Raw genomic sequence first — 23,031 nt, 5'->3', positions numbered from 1 at the left:
TGGGGTGCGTGGCACTGTTCTTTCTTTTTGTATGCGTGGATTGTAGAGGTGTTTTACGAGCAGTTCTTGATTCAAAATGCTGTGTAATGGGTTGAACATAGCTGACAACGAAGCGTAATGGATACTTCACTTTTCACATGATAATTGATATAGCTGGGATGCGTGGTGCCATTTCAGATACGGCATGCATGGGTTCACCAGTCATAATAAAATTATTTACAAAAAAAGTTAACAAACAAGTACACAGAAAAATTTGGAATTTCAACTAGAGTAGGGACCATAGCACATCAATAAAAGTACTGGAACAAGTTGGGGTAGTCCATGATATTAAATCACTGTAAAACAATAAGAAGTGTTATATCCTTACTGTGCATTTCCGTTATGGTATCTTGAGCACAGTAGGGATATAACACTTCTTATTGTTTTACTGTGATTTAATATCATGGACTACTCTAACTTGTTTCAGTACTTTTTATCGATTGCTATGGTCCCTACTCTAGTTGAAAATTCCAAATTTTTTTGTGTACTTGTGTATTATTAACCCAGCTTATTACGAAACAGAAATTTGCAAAAACAACATGATAAACATTGATAATTGAACCTATTTATGTCAAATACATACTGTACATGATTGTATGTGGGCATAATTTCTCAGCAAAGAAACAATGTACTGTATATAAACAAAGAATAAAGTATACTGTACTTTAATCCACACATCACTACTATATGCATGTGTATAATATGCCATTGTATTTAGGAAAGGAGCCTAAACTGTTTCTTTCAGCAGATGCTCTTGGTTATAGTTTAGGTAAGTACACTATATGATATTATTATATTGATGACCAGTACAATGCTAGTCTCATTTTGAAGCATGTAATTGTTTACTGAAATAATGTTTGTGTTTCTCACCACCCTTACTTAAGTAATTTAAGGAAATTCTATTTGTTGTAAGGATAACTTTACACTGGGATTTTAGCAGTAGAATGTAAAACTATACAGTTACTCAATTATATTTATGTCAATGTCTTTGCGATTATCTAAATGTTTCATTCCAGATGATTATCTATCACTTGTGGACGGTGATAAAGATGTTCTCATTGACAACAATGCTGTTTAGAGCATTAGACTGTGTTAGGACAATATGTTAGAGAGCTATTAAACCTTAATATTGTTAGTGTAACAAACTGCATGTATACACAACTTGCACGTCTGCATGTAACTATTTTCAAATTAATATGCACATGCAAATAGATTCCCTTTTGACTGAAGTTGAGAAATTGACAGATTTTGCAGATGTGTGAATAGATTAGTAAATCAATGACAGGTTTTATTATGACAAACTTTATAGTGTATTCTCCTGTAGAACTGTATTTGCCCTTTCTTGCATGCTACAAGTGAACTGAACTCATGTGATCTCCTTCTCCCTATCCTGATTTTACCACCTTTTTGTCACTGTAAAATAACTTTTGCGTGCAAATAATTAATTATATGAACGTTTCTTACACGAATTTTGCAAAAGATCGAAATACTCTAATAGAGCAGTCATCCATGTAAATCATACAAAAATCATACGAAAAATAATTTGTATCATGAGAGTAAAGGGAATTATATAATATGCCACCTATCTCAGCTCGCTCTTGCTCCTCATAACACAAGATTATCCATTTGCCATTCAGAATTATAAAATGTATGTAATAAGGAGTTTGATTTTAATAGTTCCTTTGTTATTGGGGGTTGCTTTTATTACATTGGCGGAAAGGAAGTTATTAGGGGTATTACAGCGACAATGGGGACCAAATATAGTAGGTTTGTGGGGAGTGTTTCAACCGTTTGCAGATGGGTTAAAGTTTATTTTGACAAGAACAACAATACCTAGTTTTGCTTATGGGGGAGTATTTTTATGTGTTTCTGTTTTTTCCTTGGCGGTAGCTTTTGTTCCTTGGGGGGTGATTCCGTTTCCAAGTGTTATTGGGTTGGTGGAGTCTGGACTATGTAATTATGGACATCATTCTGTTGCCAAATTTACATCATTGAATCAGTTTGGTGTTTGTGTGATGGGGCACAATAGCCTAGCTAGCTATATATCTTGGGCATAAAATTCTTGAATCTCTTTCTGTTTGCTGATGATGCTAAACTGTACAAAATCTTTATCCAACTGAGGACCAACTTTCTGACCTTTTATGCCTACAACAAGACTTAACAAACTACTGTATACACTTGGAGCATTGGCACTGATCTGATGTTCAGTGTCAACAAATGTATACATTTAAGTTTCAACAACAAGATACCAACCTCGACCACAAGGACCACAACTGCATTCCCATCATGACTATTATCTGATGATCTATATGTGACTGAATTTGACAAAACCCGGCTTCGACGCACAAAACTTCGTTAGGAGATATGGCGATTTTAAGTAATCATTGTGTAATAACTTCCCAGTGCCTACAGCTGTGCAAACAAAATTTGCACCAAGTATGCATCTATTTACTAGCTATCACTGAGTGGGTGTATACATTTCTGATACCCAAAATTAGCCCTGTTTTGGGCAGCTTTTCTCGAGTGAGTAATAATATCACAGGTGATAGTAATAGGGTGGGAGGGTGGGGGTGGATGGTGGTCTTAATATACGGGTATAAAATGGAGTAAGAAGACGATTGGAATCCAGAGGCCAAGTTTGGGCTCTCCATGGCCCTCAAATCACTCCAAATTGACCGAGAACACTATTGGTGAGCTCTCTGTGAAGTCCCAGCTCACTACACACCATTATCACAAAGCCATGGCCATTCAATGACGCCAATCTCCCACTCGTGGCTTTGACAGGGTCGGAAGAAAGCTGCCACAGAAACCAGACTTGCCAGTCCTGAAGGAAGTACAGTGTGGAATGTGATAGTGTATTAGGCCAGCAATCCATTTCTGGTAAAAACGTAAGTTTGATTTTGTGTGTGTGGAAGCCTTGTTATGTGAAATCCGGTCACATTTAATATTAAGAGAGGCATCACGTGATATCACGTGATCTAACAATACTACAGTTAGCTTGTTTGGCTGCCTCTTGTTACTCCTTGTGTTCCATGGGTTGGTAATAAAGTGTGGGCCTGTTTTCAAGCGTCAATTGGTAAGTTACACTTTATATGGGCTATAATGTATTCATGATTAAGAGAGGCATCACGTGATATCACGTGATCTAACAATACTACAGTTAGCTTGTTTGGCTGCCTCTTGTTACTCCTTGTGTTCCATGGGTTGGTAATAAAGTGTGGGCCTGTTTTCAAGCGTCAATTGGTAAGTTACACTTTATATGGGCTATAATGTATTCATGTGTGACTGAATTTGACAAAACCCGGCTTCGACGCACAAAACTTCGTTAGGAGATATGGCGATTTTAAGTAATCATTGTGTAATAACTTCCCAGTGCCTACAGCTGTGCAAACAAAATTTGCACCAAGTATGCATCTATTTACTAGCTATCACTGAGTGGGTGTATACATTTCTGATACCCAAAATTAGCCCTGTTTTGGGCAGCTTTTCTCGAGTGAGTAATAATATCACAGGTGATAGTAATAGGGTGGGAGGGTGGGGGTGGATGGTGGTCTTAATATACGGGTATAAAATGGAGTAAGAAGACGATTGGAATCCAGAGGCCAAGTTTGGGCTCTCCATGGCCCTCAAATCACTCCAAATTGACCGAGAACACTATTGGTGAGCTCTCTGTGAAGTCCCAGCTCACTACACACCATTATCACAAAGCCATGGCCATTCAATGACGCCAATCTCCCACTCGTGGCTTTGACAGGGTCGGAAGAAAGCTGCCACAGAAACCAGACTTGCCAGTCCTGAAGGAAGTACAGTGTGGAATGTGATAGTGTATTAGGCCAGCAATCCATTTCTGGTAAAAACGTAAGTTTGATTTTGTGTGTGTGGAAGCCTTGTTATGTGAAATCCGGTCACATTTAATATTAAGAGAGGCATCACGTGATATCACGTGATCTAACAATACTACAGTTAGCTTGTTTGGCTGCCTCTTGTTACTCCTTGTGTTCCATGGGTTGGTAATAAAGTGTGGGCCTGTTTTCAAGCGTCAATTGGTAAGTTACACTTTATATGGGCTATAATGTATTCATGATTAAGAGAGGCATCACGTGATATCACGTGATCTAACAATACTACAGTTAGCTTGTTTGGCTGCCTCTTGTTACTCCTTGTGTTCCATGGGTTGGTAATAAAGTGTGGGCCTGTTTTCAAGCGTCAATTGGTAAGTTACACTTTATATGGGCTATAATGTATTCATGTGTGACTGAATTTGACAAAACCCGGCTTCGACGCACAAAACTTCGTTAGGAGATATGGCGATTTTAAGTAATCATTGTGTAATAACTTCCCAGTGCCTACAGCTGTGCAAACAAAATTTGCACCAAGTATGCATCTATTTACTAGCTATCACTGAGTGGGTGTATACATTTCTGATACCCAAAATTAGCCCTGTTTTGGGCAGCTTTTCTCGAGTGAGTAATAATATCACAGGTGATAGTAATAGGGTGGGAGGGTGGGGGTGGATGGTGGTCTTAATATACGGGTATAAAATGGAGTAAGAAGACGATTGGAATCCAGAGGCCAAGTTTGGGCTCTCCATGGCCCTCAAATCACTCCAAATTGACCGAGAACACTATTGGTGAGCTCTCTGTGAAGTCCCAGCTCACTACACACCATTATCACAAAGCCATGGCCATTCAATGACGCCAATCTCCCACTCGTGGCTTTGACAGGGTCGGAAGAAAGCTGCCACAGAAACCAGACTTGCCAGTCCTGAAGGAAGTACAGTGTGGAATGTGATAGTGTATTAGGCCAGCAATCCATTTCTGGTAAAAACGTAAGTTTGATTTTGTGTGTGTGGAAGCCTTGTTATGTGAAATCCGGTCACATTTAATATTAAGAGAGGCATCACGTGATATCACGTGATCTAACAATACTACAGTTAGCTTGTTTGGCTGCCTCTTGTTACTCCTTGTGTTCCATGGGTTGGTAATAAAGTGTGGGCCTGTTTTCAAGCGTCAATTGGTAAGTTACACTTTATATGGGCTATAATGTATTCATGATTAAGAGAGGCATCACGTGATATCACGTGATCTAACAATACTACAGTTAGCTTGTTTGGCTGCCTCTTGTTACTCCTTGTGTTCCATGGGTTGGTAATAAAGTGTGGGCCTGTTTTCAAGCGTCAATTGGTAAGTTACACTTTATATGGGCTATAATGTATTCATGTGTGACTGAATTTGACAAAACCCGGCTTCGACGCACAAAACTTCGTTAGGAGATATGGCGATTTTAAGTAATCATTGTGTAATAACTTCCCAGTGCCTACAGCTGTGCAAACAAAATTTGCACCAAGTATGCATCTATTTACTAGCTATCACTGAGTGGGTGTATACATTTCTGATACCCAAAATTAGCCCTGTTTTGGGCAGCTTTTCTCGAGTGAGTAATAATATCACAGGTGATAGTAATAGGGTGGGAGGGTGGGGGTGGATGGTGGTCTTAATATACGGGTATAAAATGGAGTAAGAAGACGATTGGAATCCAGAGGCCAAGTTTGGGCTCTCCATGGCCCTCAAATCACTCCAAATTGACCGAGAACACTATTGGTGAGCTCTCTGTGAAGTCCCAGCTCACTACACACCATTATCACAAAGCCATGGCCATTCAATGACGCCAATCTCCCACTCGTGGCTTTGACAGGGTCGGAAGAAAGCTGCCACAGAAACCAGACTTGCCAGTCCTGAAGGAAGTACAGTGTGGAATGTGATAGTGTATTAGGCCAGCAATCCATTTCTGGTAAAAACGTAAGTTTGATTTTGTGTGTGTGGAAGCCTTGTTATGTGAAATCCGGTCACATTTAATATTAAGAGAGGCATCACGTGATATCACGTGATCTAACAATACTACAGTTAGCTTGTTTGGCTGCCTCTTGTTACTCCTTGTGTTCCATGGGTTGGTAATAAAGTGTGGGCCTGTTTTCAAGCGTCAATTGGTAAGTTACACTTTATATGGGCTATAATGTATTCATGATTAAGAGAGGCATCACGTGATATCACGTGATCTAACAATACTACAGTTAGCTTGTTTGGCTGCCTCTTGTTACTCCTTGTGTTCCATGGGTTGGTAATAAAGTGTGGGCCTGTTTTCAAGCGTCAATTGGTAAGTTACACTTTATATGGGCTATAATGTATTCATGTGTGACTGAATTTGACAAAACCCGGCTTCGACGCACAAAACTTCGTTAGGAGATATGGCGATTTTAAGTAATCATTGTGTAATAACTTCCCAGTGCCTACAGCTGTGCAAACAAAATTTGCACCAAGTATGCATCTATTTACTAGCTATCACTGAGTGGGTGTATACATTTCTGATACCCAAAATTAGCCCTGTTTTGGGCAGCTTTTCTCGAGTGAGTAATAATATCACAGGTGATAGTAATAGGGTGGGAGGGTGGGGGTGGATGGTGGTCTTAATATACGGGTATAAAATGGAGTAAGAAGACGATTGGAATCCAGAGGCCAAGTTTGGGCTCTCCATGGCCCTCAAATCACTCCAAATTGACCGAGAACACTATTGGTGAGCTCTCTGTGAAGTCCCAGCTCACTACACACCATTATCACAAAGCCATGGCCATTCAATGACGCCAATCTCCCACTCGTGGCTTTGACAGGGTCGGAAGAAAGCTGCCACAGAAACCAGACTTGCCAGTCCTGAAGGAAGTACAGTGTGGAATGTGATAGTGTATTAGGCCAGCAATCCATTTCTGGTAAAAACGTAAGTTTGATTTTGTGTGTGTGGAAGCCTTGTTATGTGAAATCCGGTCACATTTAATATTAAGAGAGGCATCACGTGATATCACGTGATCTAACAATACTACAGTTAGCTTGTTTGGCTGCCTCTTGTTACTCCTTGTGTTCCATGGGTTGGTAATAAAGTGTGGGCCTGTTTTCAAGCGTCAATTGGTAAGTTACACTTTATATGGGCTATAATGTATTCATGATTAAGAGAGGCATCACGTGATATCACGTGATCTAACAATACTACAGTTAGCTTGTTTGGCTGCCTCTTGTTACTCCTTGTGTTCCATGGGTTGGTAATAAAGTGTGGGCCTGTTTTCAAGCGTCAATTGGTAAGTTACACTTTATATGGGCTATAATGTATTCATGTGTGACTGAATTTGACAAAACCCGGCTTCGACGCACAAAACTTCGTTAGGAGATATGGCGATTTTAAGTAATCATTGTGTAATAACTTCCCAGTGCCTACAGCTGTGCAAACAAAATTTGCACCAAGTATGCATCTATTTACTAGCTATCACTGAGTGGGTGTATACATTTCTGATACCCAAAATTAGCCCTGTTTTGGGCAGCTTTTCTCGAGTGAGTAATAATATCACAGGTGATAGTAATAGGGTGGGAGGGTGGGGGTGGATGGTGGTCTTAATATACGGGTATAAAATGGAGTAAGAAGACGATTGGAATCCAGAGGCCAAGTTTGGGCTCTCCATGGCCCTCAAATCACTCCAAATTGACCGAGAACACTATTGGTGAGCTCTCTGTGAAGTCCCAGCTCACTACACACCATTATCACAAAGCCATGGCCATTCAATGACGCCAATCTCCCACTCGTGGCTTTGACAGGGTCGGAAGAAAGCTGCCACAGAAACCAGACTTGCCAGTCCTGAAGGAAGTACAGTGTGGAATGTGATAGTGTATTAGGCCAGCAATCCATTTCTGGTAAAAACGTAAGTTTGATTTTGTGTGTGTGGAAGCCTTGTTATGTGAAATCCGGTCACATTTAATATTAAGAGAGGCATCACGTGATATCACGTGATCTAACAATACTACAGTTAGCTTGTTTGGCTGCCTCTTGTTACTCCTTGTGTTCCATGGGTTGGTAATAAAGTGTGGGCCTGTTTTCAAGCGTCAATTGGTAAGTTACACTTTATATGGGCTATAATGTATTCATGATTAAGAGAGGCATCACGTGATATCACGTGATCTAACAATACTACAGTTAGCTTGTTTGGCTGCCTCTTGTTACTCCTTGTGTTCCATGGGTTGGTAATAAAGTGTGGGCCTGTTTTCAAGCGTCAATTGGTAAGTTACACTTTATATGGGCTATAATGTATTCATGTGTGACTGAATTTGACAAAACCCGGCTTCGACGCACAAAACTTCGTTAGGAGATATGGCGATTTTAAGTAATCATTGTGTAATAACTTCCCAGTGCCTACAGCTGTGCAAACAAAATTTGCACCAAGTATGCATCTATTTACTAGCTATCACTGAGTGGGTGTATACATTTCTGATACCCAAAATTAGCCCTGTTTTGGGCAGCTTTTCTCGAGTGAGTAATAATATCACAGGTGATAGTAATAGGGTGGGAGGGTGGGGGTGGATGGTGGTCTTAATATACGGGTATAAAATGGAGTAAGAAGACGATTGGAATCCAGAGGCCAAGTTTGGGCTCTCCATGGCCCTCAAATCACTCCAAATTGACCGAGAACACTATTGGTGAGCTCTCTGTGAAGTCCCAGCTCACTACACACCATTATCACAAAGCCATGGCCATTCAATGACGCCAATCTCCCACTCGTGGCTTTGACAGGGTCGGAAGAAAGCTGCCACAGAAACCAGACTTGCCAGTCCTGAAGGAAGTACAGTGTGGAATGTGATAGTGTATTAGGCCAGCAATCCATTTCTGGTAAAAACGTAAGTTTGATTTTGTGTGTGTGGAAGCCTTGTTATGTGAAATCCGGTCACATTTAATATTAAGAGAGGCATCACGTGATATCACGTGATCTAACAATACTACAGTTAGCTTGTTTGGCTGCCTCTTGTTACTCCTTGTGTTCCATGGGTTGGTAATAAAGTGTGGGCCTGTTTTCAAGCGTCAATTGGTAAGTTACACTTTATATGGGCTATAATGTATTCATGATTAAGAGAGGCATCACGTGATATCACGTGATCTAACAATACTACAGTTAGCTTGTTTGGCTGCCTCTTGTTACTCCTTGTGTTCCATGGGTTGGTAATAAAGTGTGGGCCTGTTTTCAAGCGTCAATTGGTAAGTTACACTTTATATGGGCTATAATGTATTCATGTGTGACTGAATTTGACAAAACCCGGCTTCGACGCACAAAACTTCGTTAGGAGATATGGCGATTTTAAGTAATCATTGTGTAATAACTTCCCAGTGCCTACAGCTGTGCAAACAAAATTTGCACCAAGTATGCATCTATTTACTAGCTATCACTGAGTGGGTGTATACATTTCTGATACCCAAAATTAGCCCTGTTTTGGGCAGCTTTTCTCGAGTGAGTAATAATATCACAGGTGATAGTAATAGGGTGGGAGGGTGGGGGTGGATGGTGGTCTTAATATACGGGTATAAAATGGAGTAAGAAGACGATTGGAATCCAGAGGCCAAGTTTGGGCTCTCCATGGCCCTCAAATCACTCCAAATTGACCGAGAACACTATTGGTGAGCTCTCTGTGAAGTCCCAGCTCACTACACACCATTATCACAAAGCCATGGCCATTCAATGACGCCAATCTCCCACTCGTGGCTTTGACAGGGTCGGAAGAAAGCTGCCACAGAAACCAGACTTGCCAGTCCTGAAGGAAGTACAGTGTGGAATGTGATAGTGTATTAGGCCAGCAATCCATTTCTGGTAAAAACGTAAGTTTGATTTTGTGTGTGTGGAAGCCTTGTTATGTGAAATCCGGTCACATTTAATATTAAGAGAGGCATCACGTGATATCACGTGATCTAACAATACTACAGTTAGCTTGTTTGGCTGCCTCTTGTTACTCCTTGTGTTCCATGGGTTGGTAATAAAGTGTGGGCCTGTTTTCAAGCGTCAATTGGTAAGTTACACTTTATATGGGCTATAATGTATTCATGATTAAGAGAGGCATCACGTGATATCACGTGATCTAACAATACTACAGTTAGCTTGTTTGGCTGCCTCTTGTTACTCCTTGTGTTCCATGGGTTGGTAATAAAGTGTGGGCCTGTTTTCAAGCGTCAATTGGTAAGTTACACTTTATATGTGACCGGATCTTGGAAAACCTACCTTTTGGGCACAAGCTAACTTTTTGGGAAAACTCAATTGAAAATTTCAACAATATTTTTTAAATTAATTTTTTAGCACATTTGGATAAAGCAACTATTAAACCTTCTTGTTGTGAAGTTTCACACCCAAAGCTTCTTTTTCCTAGGAGATATGGATGATTAAATCAGACCATGTAGTAATTTCACATGCGTGGGACAACAAGTACCTTACAAATTGGGTGATTTGTTCAGGTGCTGCAATGGCTAAAACTTAGTCTTAGACAATGATACATGACATTTAATTGCAGAAAAGTACCAAGAATACTTCATTAATCTATCAGAAATGTCTTTTAAAGTATTTTAGATGGTAAGAATGGAATTATTAGTAAACAAAGTGATTTGTCACCATTTGTCAAACTTAATCACCCACAGAACTCAATACATTACCATAAAAGTTAGTTTGTAATGTACAGGACAGAAAATTGGCCATATCTCAGGAATGCTTAAAGATATTAAGCTGAAATTTTAACACAAGATAGATGAGCACCTAGTACCTCATTTAAGCTATAAAACAGAGAATTGACCAATGTGCCAAAAAGGTAGGTTTTCCAAGATCAGGTCACATATGGGCTATAATGTATTCATGTGTGACTGAATTTGACAAAACCCGGCTTCGACGCACAAAACTTCGTTAGGAGATATGGCGATTTTAAGTAATCATTGTGTAATAACTTCCCAGTGCCTACAGCTGTGCAAACAAAATTTGCACCAAGTATGCATCTATTTACTAGCTATCACTGAGTGGGTGTATACATTTCTGATACCCAAAATTAGCCCTGTTTTGGGCAGCTTTTCTCGAGTGAGTAATAATATCACAGGTGATAGTAATAGGGTGGGAGGGTGGGGGTGGATGGTGGTCTTAATATACGGGTATAAAATGGAGTAAGAAGACGATTGGAATCCAGAGGCCAAGTTTGGGCTCTCCATGGCCCTCAAATCACTCCAAATTGACCGAGAACACTATTGGTGAGCTCTCTGTGAAGTCCCAGCTCACTACACACCATTATCACAAAGCCATGGCCATTCAATGACGCCAATCTCCCACTCGTGGCTTTGACAGGGTCGGAAGAAAGCTGCCACAGAAACCAGACTTGCCAGTCCTGAAGGAAGTACAGTGTGGAATGTGATAGTGTATTAGGCCAGCAATCCATTTCTGGTAAAAACGTAAGTTTGATTTTGTGTGTGTGGAAGCCTTGTTATGTGAAATCCGGTCACATTTAATATTAAGAGAGGCATCACGTGATATCACGTGATCTAACAATACTACAGTTAGCTTGTTTGGCTGCCTCTTGTTACTCCTTGTGTTCCATGGGTTGGTAATAAAGTGTGGGCCTGTTTTCAAGCGTCAATTGGTAAGTTACACTTTATATGGGCTATAATGTATTCATGATTAAGAGAGGCATCACGTGATATCACGTGATCTAACAATACTACAGTTAGCTTGTTTGGCTGCCTCTTGTTACTCCTTGTGTTCCATGGGTTGGTAATAAAGTGTGGGCCTGTTTTCAAGCGTCAATTGGTAAGTTACACTTTATATGGGCTATAATGTATTCATGTGTGACTGAATTTGACAAAACCCGGCTTCGACGCACAAAACTTCGTTAGGAGATATGGCGATTTTAAGTAATCATTGTGTAATAACTTCCCAGTGCCTACAGCTGTGCAAACAAAATTTGCACCAAGTATGCATCTATTTACTAGCTATCACTGAGTGGGTGTATACATTTCTGATACCCAAAATTAGCCCTGTTTTGGGCAGCTTTTCTCGAGTGAGTAATAATATCACAGGTGATAGTAATAGGGTGGGAGGGTGGGGGTGGATGGTGGTCTTAATATACGGGTATAAAATGGAGTAAGAAGACGATTGGAATCCAGAGGCCAAGTTTGGGCTCTCCATGGCCCTCAAATCACTCCAAATTGACCGAGAACACTATTGGTGAGCTCTCTGTGAAGTCCCAGCTCACTACACACCATTATCACAAAGCCATGGCCATTCAATGACGCCAATCTCCCACTCGTGGCTTTGACAGGGTCGGAAGAAAGCTGCCACAGAAACCAGACTTGCCAGTCCTGAAGGAAGTACAGTGTGGAATGTGATAGTGTATTAGGCCAGCAATCCATTTCTGGTAAAAACGTAAGTTTGATTTTGTGTGTGTGGAAGCCTTGTTATGTGAAATCCGGTCACATTTAATATTAAGAGAGGCATCACGTGATATCACGTGATCTAACAATACTACAGTTAGCTTGTTTGGCTGCCTCTTGTTACTCCTTGTGTTCCATGGGTTGGTAATAAAGTGTGGGCCTGTTTTCAAGCGTCAATTGGTAAGTTACACTTTATATGGGCTATAATGTATTCATGATTAAGAGAGGCATCACGTGATATCACGTGATCTAACAATACTACAGTTAGCTTGTTTGGCTGCCTCTTGTTACTCCTTGTGTTCCATGGGTTGGTAATAAAGTGTGGGCCTGTTTTCAAGCGTCAATTGGTAAGTTACACTTTATATGGGCTATAATGTATTCATGTGTGACTGAATTTGACAAAACCCGGCTTCGACGCACAAAACTTCGTTAGGAGATATGGCGATTTTAAGTAATCATTGTGTAATAACTTCCCAGTGCCTACAGCTGTGCAAACAAAATTTGCACCAAGTATGCATCTATTTACTAGCTATCACTGAGTGGGTGTATACATTTCTGATACCCAAAATTAGCCCTGTTTTGGGCAGCTTTTCTCGAGTGAGTAATAATATCACAGGTGATAGTAATAGGGTGGGAGGGTGGGGGTGGATGGTGGTCTTAATATACGGGTATAAAATGGAGTAAGAAGACGATTGGAATCCAGAGGCCAAGTTTGGGCTCTCCATGGCCCTCAAATCACTCCAAATTGACCGAGAACACTATTGGTGAGCTCTCTGTGAAGTCCCAGCTCACTACACACCATTATCACAAAGCCATGGCCATTCAATGACGCCAATCTCCCACTCGTGGCTTTGACAGGGTCGGAAGAAAGCTGCCACAGAAACCAGACTTGCCAGTCCTGAAGGAAGTACAGTGTGGAATGTGATAGTGTATTAGGCCAGCAATCCATTTCTGGTAAAAACGTAAGTTTGATTTTGTGTGTGTGGAAGCCTTGTTATGTGAAATCCGGTCACATTTAATATTAAGAGAGGCATCACGTGATATCACGTGATCTAACAATACTACAGTTAGCTTGTTTGGCTGCCTCTTGTTACTCCTTGTGTTCCATGGGTTGGTAATAAAGTGTGGGCCTGTTTTCAAGCGTCAATTGGTAAGTTACACTTTATATGGGCTATAATGTATTCATGATTAAGAGAGGCATCACGTGATATCACGTGATCTAACAATACTACAGTTAGCTTGTTTGGCTGCCTCTTGTTACTCCTTGTGTTCCATGGGTTGGTAATAAAGTGTGGGCCTGTTTTCAAGCGTCAATTGGTAAGTTACACTTTATATGGGCTATAATGTATTCATGTGTGACTGAATTTGACAAAACCCGGCTTCGACGCACAAAACTTCGTTAGGAGATATGGCGATTTTAAGTAATCATTGTGTAATAACTTCCCAGTGCCTACAGCTGTGCAAACAAAATTTGCACCAAGTATGCATCTATTTACTAGCTATCACTGAGTGGGTGTATACATTTCTGATACCCAAAATTAGCCCTGTTTTGGGCAGCTTTTCTCGAGTGAGTAATAATATCACAGGTGATAGTAATAGGGTGGGAGGGTGGGGGTGGATGGTGGTCTTAATATACGGGTATAAAATGGAGTAAGAAGACGATTGGAATCCAGAGGCCAAGTTTGGGCTCTCCATGGCCCTCAAATCACTCCAAATTGACCGAGAACACTATTGGTGAGCTCTCTGTGAAGTCCCAGCTCACTACACACCATTATCACAAAGCCATGGCCATTCAATGACGCCAATCTCCCACTCGTGGCTTTGACAGGGTCGGAAGAAAGCTGCCACAGAAACCAGACTTGCCAGTCCTGAAGGAAGTACAGTGTGGAATGTGATAGTGTATTAGGCCAGCAATCCATTTCTGGTAAAAACGTAAGTTTGATTTTGTGTGTGTGGAAGCCTTGTTATGTGAAATCCGGTCACATTTAATATTAAGAGAGGCATCACGTGATATCACGTGATCTAACAATACTACAGTTAGCTTGTTTGGCTGCCTCTTGTTACTCCTTGTGTTCCATGGGTTGGTAATAAAGTGTGGGCCTGTTTTCAAGCGTCAATTGGTAAGTTACACTTTATATGGGCTATAATGTATTCATGATTAAGAGAGGCATCACGTGATATCACGTGATCTAACAATACTACAGTTAGCTTGTTTGGCTGCCTCTTGTTACTCCTTGTGTTCCATGGGTTGGTAATAAAGTGTGGGCCTGTTTTCAAGCGTCAATTGGTAAGTTACACTTTATATGGGCTATAATGTATTCATGTGTGACTGAATTTGACAAAACCCGGCTTCGACGCACAAAACTTCGTTAGGAGATATGGCGATTTTAAGTAATCATTGTGTAATAACTTCCCAGTGCCTACAGCTGTGCAAACAAAATTTGCACCAAGTATGCATCTATTTACTAGCTATCACTGAGTGGGTGTATACATTTCTGATACCCAAAATTAGCCCTGTTTTGGGCAGCTTTTCTCGAGTGAGTAATAATATCACAGGTGATAGTAATAGGGTGGGAGGGTGGGGGTGGATGGTGGTCTTAATATACGGGTATAAAATGGAGTAAGAAGACGATTGGAATCCAGAGGCCAAGTTTGGGCTCTCCATGGCCCTCAAATCACTCCAAATTGACCGAGAACACTATTGGTGAGCTCTCTGTGAAGTCCCAGCTCACTACACACCATTATCACAAAGCCATGGCCATTCAATGACGCCAATCTCCCACTCGTGGCTTTGACAGGGTCGGAAGAAAGCTGCCACAGAAACCAGACTTGCCAGTCCTGAAGGAAGTACAGTGTGGAATGTGATAGTGTATTAGGCCAGCAATCCATTTCTGGTAAAAACGTAAGTTTGATTTTGTGTGTGTGGAAGCCTTGTTATGTGAAATCCGGTCACATTTAATATTAAGAGAGGCATCACGTGATATCACGTGATCTAACAATACTACAGTTAGCTTGTTTGGCTGCCTCTTGTTACTCCTTGTGTTCCATGGGTTGGTAATAAAGTGTGGGCCTGTTTTCAAGCGTCAATTGGTAAGTTACACTTTATATGGGCTATAATGTATTCATGATTAAGAGAGGCATCACGTGATATCACGTGATCTAACAATACTACAGTTAGCTTGTTTGGCTGCCTCTTGTTACTCCTTGTGTTCCATGGGTTGGTAATAAAGTGTGGGCCTGTTTTCAAGCGTCAATTGGTAAGTTACACTTTATATGGGCTATAATGTATTCATGTGTGACTGAATTTGACAAAACCCGGCTTCGACGCACAAAACTTCGTTAGGAGATATGGCGATTTTAAGTAATCATTGTGTAATAACTTCCCAGTGCCTACAGCTGTGCAAACAAAATTTGCACCAAGTATGCATCTATTTACTAGCTATCACTGAGTGGGTGTATACATTTCTGATACCCAAAATTAGCCCTGTTTTGGGCAGCTTTTCTCGAGTGAGTAATAATATCACAGGTGATAGTAATAGGGTGGGAGGGTGGGGGTGGATGGTGGTCTTAATATACGGGTATAAAATGGAGTAAGAAGACGATTGGAATCCAGAGGCCAAGTTTGGGCTCTCCATGGCCCTCAAATCACTCCAAATTGACCGAGAACACTATTGGTGAGCTCTCTGTGAAGTCCCAGCTCACTACACACCATTATCACAAAGCCATGGCCATTCAATGACGCCAATCTCCCACTCGTGGCTTTGACAGGGTCGGAAGAAAGCTGCCACAGAAACCAGACTTGCCAGTCCTGAAGGAAGTACAGTGTGGAATGTGATAGTGTATTAGGCCAGCAATCCATTTCTGGTAAAAACGTAAGTTTGATTTTGTGTGTGTGGAAGCCTTGTTATGTGAAATCCGGTCACATTTAATATTAAGAGAGGCATCACGTGATATCACGTGATCTAACAATACTACAGTTAGCTTGTTTGGCTGCCTCTTGTTACTCCTTGTGTTCCATGGGTTGGTAATAAAGTGTGGGCCTGTTTTCAAGCGTCAATTGGTAAGTTACACTTTATATGGGCTATAATGTATTCATGATTAAGAGAGGCATCACGTGATATCACGTGATCTAACAATACTACAGTTAGCTTGTTTGGCTGCCTCTTGTTACTCCTTGTGTTCCATGGGTTGGTAATAAAGTGTGGGCCTGTTTTCAAGCGTCAATTGGTAAGTTACACTTTATATGGGCTATAATGTATTCATGTGTGACTGAATTTGACAAAACCCGGCTTCGACGCACAAAACTTCGTTAGGAGATATGGCGATTTTAAGTAATCATTGTGTAATAACTTCCCAGTGCCTACAGCTGTGCAAACAAAATTTGCACCAAGTATGCATCTATTTACTAGCTATCACTGAGTGGGTGTATACATTTCTGATACCCAAAATTAGCCCTGTTTTGGGCAGCTTTTCTCGAGTGAGTAATAATATCACAGGTGATAGTAATAGGGTGGGAGGGTGGGGGTGGATGGTGGTCTTAATATACGGGTATAAAATGGAGTAAGAAGACGATTGGAATCCAGAGGCCAAGTTTGGGCTCTCCATGGCCCTCAAATCACTCCAAATTGACCGAGAACACTATTGGTGAGCTCTCTGTGAAGTCCCAGCTCACTACACACCATTATCACAAAGCCATGGCCATTCAATGACGCCAATCTCCCACTCGTGGCTTTGACAGGGTCGGAAGAAAGCTGCCACAGAAACCAGACTTGCCAGTCCTGAAGGAAGTACAGTGTGGAATGTGATAGTGTATTAGGCCAGCAATCCATTTCTGGTAAAAACGTAAGTTTGATTTTGTGTGTGTGGAAGCCTTGTTATGTGAAATCCGGTCACATTTAATATTAAGAGAGGCATCACGTGATATCACGTGATCTAACAATACTACAGTTAGCTTGTTTGGCTGCCTCTTGTTACTCCTTGTGTTCCATGGGTTGGTAATAAAGTGTGGGCCTGTTTTCAAGCGTCAATTGGTAAGTTACACTTTATATGGGCTATAATGTATTCATGATTAAGAGAGGCATCACGTGATATCACGTGATCTAACAATACTACAGTTAGCTTGTTTGGCTGCCTCTTGTTACTCCTTGTGTTCCATGGGTTGGTAATAAAGTGTGGGCCTGTTTTCAAGCGTCAATTGGTAAGTTACACTTTATATGGGCTATAATGTATTCATGTGTGACTGAATTTGACAAAACCCGGCTTCGACGCACAAAACTTCGTTAGGAGATATGGCGATTTTAAGTAATCATTGTGTAATAACTTCCCAGTGCCTACAGCTGTGCAAACAAAATTTGCACCAAGTATGCATCTATTTACTAGCTATCACTGAGTGGGTGTATACATTTCTGATACCCAAAATTAGCCCTGTTTTGGGCAGCTTTTCTCGAGTGAGTAATAATATCACAGGTGATAGTAATAGGGTGGGAGGGTGGGGGTGGATGGTGGTCTTAATATACGGGTATAAAATGGAGTAAGAAGACGATTGGAATCCAGAGGCCAAGTTTGGGCTCTCCATGGCCCTCAAATCACTCCAAATTGACCGAGAACACTATTGGTGAGCTCTCTGTGAAGTCCCAGCTCACTACACACCATTATCACAAAGCCATGGCCATTCAATGACGCCAATCTCCCACTCGTGGCTTTGACAGGGTCGGAAGAAAGCTGCCACAGAAACCAGACTTGCCAGTCCTGAAGGAAGTACAGTGTGGAATGTGATAGTGTATTAGGCCAGCAATCCATTTCTGGTAAAAACGTAAGTTTGATTTTGTGTGTGTGGAAGCCTTGTTATGTGAAATCCGGTCACATTTAATATTAAGAGAGGCATCACGTGATATCACGTGATCTAACAATACTACAGTTAGCTTGTTTGGCTGCCTCTTGTTACTCCTTGTGTTCCATGGGTTGGTAATAAAGTGTGGGCCTGTTTTCAAGCGTCAATTGGTAAGTTACACTTTATATGGGCTATAATGTATTCATGATTAAGAGAGGCATCACGTGATATCACGTGATCTAACAATACTACAGTTAGCTTGTTTGGCTGCCTCTTGTTACTCCTTGTGTTCCATGGGTTGGTAATAAAGTGTGGGCCTGTTTTCAAGCGTCAATTGGTAAGTTACACTTTATATGGGCTATAATGTATTCATGTGTGACTGAATTTGACAAAACCCGGCTTCGACGCACAAAACTTCGTTAGGAGATATGGCGATTTTAAGTAATCATTGTGTAATAACTTCCCAGTGCCTACAGCTGTGCAAACAAAATTTGCACCAAGTATGCATCTATTTACTAGCTATCACTGAGTGGGTGTATACATTTCTGATACCCAAAATTAGCCCTGTTTTGGGCAGCTTTTCTCGAGTGAGTAATAATATCACAGGTGATAGTAATAGGGTGGGAGGGTGGGGGTGGATGGTGGTCTTAATATACGGGTATAAAATGGAGTAAGAAGACGATTGGAATCCAGAGGCCAAGTTTGGGCTCTCCATGGCCCTCAAATCACTCCAAATTGACCGAGAACACTATTGGTGAGCTCTCTGTGAAGTCCCAGCTCACTACACACCATTATCACAAAGCCATGGCCATTCAATGACGCCAATCTCCCACTCGTGGCTTTGACAGGGTCGGAAGAAAGCTGCCACAGAAACCAGACTTGCCAGTCCTGAAGGAAGTACAGTGTGGAATGTGATAGTGTATTAGGCCAGCAATCCATTTCTGGTAAAAACGTAAGTTTGATTTTGTGTGTGTGGAAGCCTTGTTATGTGAAATCCGGTCACATTTAATATTAAGAGAGGCATCACGTGATATCACGTGATCTAACAATACTACAGTTAGCTTGTTTGGCTGCCTCTTGTTACTCCTTGTGTTCCATGGGTTGGTAATAAAGTGTGGGCCTGTTTTCAAGCGTCAATTGGTAAGTTACACTTTATATGGGCTATAATGTATTCATGATTAAGAGAGGCATCACGTGATATCACGTGATCTAACAATACTACAGTTAGCTTGTTTGGCTGCCTCTTGTTACTCCTTGTGTTCCATGGGTTGGTAATAAAGTGTGGGCCTGTTTTCAAGCGTCAATTGGTAAGTTACACTTTATATGGGCTATAATGTATTCATGTGTGACTGAATTTGACAAAACCCGGCTTCGACGCACAAAACTTCGTTAGGAGATATGGCGATTTTAAGTAATCATTGTGTAATAACTTCCCAGTGCCTACAGCTGTGCAAACAAAATTTGCACCAAGTATGCATCTATTTACTAGCTATCACTGAGTGGGTGTATACATTTCTGATACCCAAAATTAGCCCTGTTTTGGGCAGCTTTTCTCGAGTGAGTAATAATATCACAGGTGATAGTAATAGGGTGGGAGGGTGGGGGTGGATGGTGGTCTTAATATACGGGTATAAAATGGAGTAAGAAGACGATTGGAATCCAGAGGCCAAGTTTGGGCTCTCCATGGCCCTCAAATCACTCCAAATTGACCGAGAACACTATTGGTGAGCTCTCTGTGAAGTCCCAGCTCACTACACACCATTATCACAAAGCCATGGCCATTCAATGACGCCAATCTCCCACTCGTGGCTTTGACAGGGTCGGAAGAAAGCTGCCACAGAAACCAGACTTGCCAGTCCTGAAGGAAGTACAGTGTGGAATGTGATAGTGTATTAGGCCAGCAATCCATTTCTGGTAAAAACGTAAGTTTGATTTTGTGTGTGTGGAAGCCTTGTTATGTGAAATCCGGTCACATTTAATATTAAGAGAGGCATCACGTGATATCACGTGATCTAACAATACTACAGTTAGCTTGTTTGGCTGCCTCTTGTTACTCCTTGTGTTCCATGGGTTGGTAATAAAGTGTGGGCCTGTTTTCAAGCGTCAATTGGTAAGTTACACTTTATATGGGCTATAATGTATTCATGATTAAGAGAGGCATCACGTGATATCACGTGATCTAACAATACTACAGTTAGCTTGTTTGGCTGCCTCTTGTTACTCCTTGTGTTCCATGGGTTGGTAATAAAGTGTGGGCCTGTTTTCAAGCGTCAATTGGTAAGTTACACTTTATATGGGCTATAATGTATTCATGTGTGACTGAATTTGACAAAACCCGGCTTCGACGCACAAAACTTCGTTAGGAGATATGGCGATTTTAAGTAATCATTGTGTAATAACTTCCCAGTGCCTACAGCTGTGCAAACAAAATTTGCACCAAGTATGCATCTATTTACTAGCTATCACTGAGTGGGTGTATACATTTCTGATACCCAAAATTAGCCCTGTTTTGGGCAGCTTTTCTCGAGTGAGTAATAATATCACAGGTGATAGTAATAGGGTGGGAGGGTGGGGGTGGATGGTGGTCTTAATATACGGGTATAAAATGGAGTAAGAAGACGATTGGAATCCAGAGGCCAAGTTTGGGCTCTCCATGGCCCTCAAATCACTCCAAATTGACCGAGAACACTATTGGTGAGCTCTCTGTGAAGTCCCAGCTCACTACACACCATTATCACAAAGCCATGGCCATTCAATGACGCCAATCTCCCACTCGTGGCTTTGACAGGGTCGGAAGAAAGCTGCCACAGAAACCAGACTTGCCAGTCCTGAAGGAAGTACAGTGTGGAATGTGATAGTGTATTAGGCCAGCAATCCATTTCTGGTAAAAACGTAAGTTTGATTTTGTGTGTGTGGAAGCCTTGTTATGTGAAATCCGGTCACATTTAATATTAAGAGAGGCATCACGTGATATCACGTGATCTAACAATACTACAGTTAGCTTGTTTGGCTGCCTCTTGTTACTCCTTGTGTTCCATGGGTTGGTAATAAAGTGTGGGCCTGTTTTCAAGCGTCAATTGGTAAGTTACACTTTATATGGGCTATAATGTATTCATGATTAAGAGAGGCATCACGTGATATCACGTGATCTAACAATACTACAGTTAGCTTGTTTGGCTGCCTCTTGTTACTCCTTGTGTTCCATGGGTTGGTAATAAAGTGTGGGCCTGTTTTCAAGCGTCAATTGGTAAGTTACACTTTATATGGGCTATAATGTATTCATGTGTGACTGAATTTGACAAAACCCGGCTTCGACGCACAAAACTTCGTTAGGAGATATGGCGATTTTAAGTAATGATTGGAATCCAGAGGCCAAGTTTGGGCTCTCCATGGCCCTCAAATCACTCCAAATTGACCGAGAACACTATTGGTGAGCTCTCTGTGAAGTCCCAGCTCACTACACACCATTATCACAAAGCCATGGCCATTCAATGACGCCAATCTCCCACTCGTGGCTTTGACAGGGTCGGAAGAAAGCTGCCACAGAAACCAGACTTGCCAGTCCTGAAGGAAGTACAGTGTGGAATGTGATAGTGTATTAGGCCAGCAATCCATTTCTGGTAAAAACGTAAGTTTGATTTTGTGTGTGTGGAAGCCTTGTTATGTGAAATCCGGTCACATTTAATATTAAGAGAGGCATCACGTGATATCACGTGATCTAACAATACTACAGTTAGCTTGTTTGGCTGCCTCTTGTTACTCCTTGTGTTCCATGGGTTGGTAATAAAGTGTGGGCCTGTTTTCAAGCGTCAATTGGTAAGTTACACTTTATATGGGCTATAATGTATTCATGATTAAGAGAGGCATCACGTGATATCACGTGATCTAACAATACTACAGTTAGCTTGTTTGGCTGCCTCTTGTTACTCCTTGTGTTCCATGGGTTGGTAATAAAGTGTGGGCCTGTTTTCAAGCGTCAATTGGTAAGTTACACTTTATATGGGCTATAATGTATTCATGTGTGACTGAATTTGACAAAACCCGGCTTCGACGCACAAAACTTCGTTAGGAGATATGGCGATTTTAAGTAATCATTGTGTAATAACTTCCCAGTGCCTACAGCTGTGCAAACAAAATTTGCACCAAGTATGCATCTATTTACTAGCTATCACTGAGTGGGTGTATACATTTCTGATACCCAAAATTAGCCCTGTTTTGGGCAGCTTTTCTCGAGTGAGTAATAATATCACAGGTGATAGTAATAGGGTGGGAGGGTGGGGGTGGATGGTGGTCTTAATATACGGGTATAAAATGGAGTAAGAAGACGATTGGAATCCAGAGGCCAAGTTTGGGCTCTCCATGGCCCTCAAATCACTCCAAATTGACCGAGAACACTATTGGTGAGCTCTCTGTGAAGTCCCAGCTCACTACACACCATTATCACAAAGCCATGGCCATTCAATGACGCCAATCTCCCACTCGTGGCTTTGACAGGGTCGGAAGAAAGCTGCCACAGAAACCAGACTTGCCAGTCCTGAAGGAAGTACAGTGTGGAATGTGATAGTGTATTAGGCCAGCAATCCATTTCTGGTAAAAACGTAAGTTTGATTTTGTGTGTGTGGAAGCCTTGTTATGTGAAATCCGGTCACATTTAATATTAAGAGAGGCATCACGTGATATCACGTGATCTAACAATACTACAGTTAGCTTGTTTGGCTGCCTCTTGTTACTCCTTGTGTTCCATGGGTTGGTAATAAAGTGTGGGCCTGTTTTCAAGCGTCAATTGGTAAGTTACACTTTATATGGGCTATAATGTATTCATGATTAAGAGAGGCATCACGTGATATCACGTGATCTAACAATACTACAGTTAGCTTGTTTGGCTGCCTCTTGTTACTCCTTGTGTT

At 41.3% G+C, this 23,031-nt stretch overlaps 1 protein-coding gene across 1 annotated transcript in view; it reads left to right on the top strand.

Moving 5' to 3' along the window:
- LOC136263829 (uncharacterized) overlaps positions 1–1,252 on the top strand; it is a 99,503-nt gene extending 98,251 nt beyond the window's left edge. The window contains exons 45-46 of the mRNA XM_066058454.1: positions 758–808; positions 1,056–1,252. Of these exons, the coding sequence (XP_065914526.1) occupies positions 758–808; positions 1,056–1,117 (113 nt within the window). The 3' untranslated portion in view covers positions 1,118–1,252. The remainder of the gene's footprint in view (positions 1–757; positions 809–1,055) is intronic.
- The last annotated feature ends 21,779 nt before the right edge of the window (positions 1,253–23,031 follow it).

Source organism: Dysidea avara, chromosome 1 (assembly GCF_963678975.1).
Source record: "Dysidea avara chromosome 1, odDysAvar1.4, whole genome shotgun sequence".
Lineage (NCBI taxonomy): Eukaryota > Metazoa > Porifera > Demospongiae > Dictyoceratida > Dysideidae > Dysidea > Dysidea avara.
This window is presented reverse-complemented; position numbering and strand designations above follow the sequence as displayed.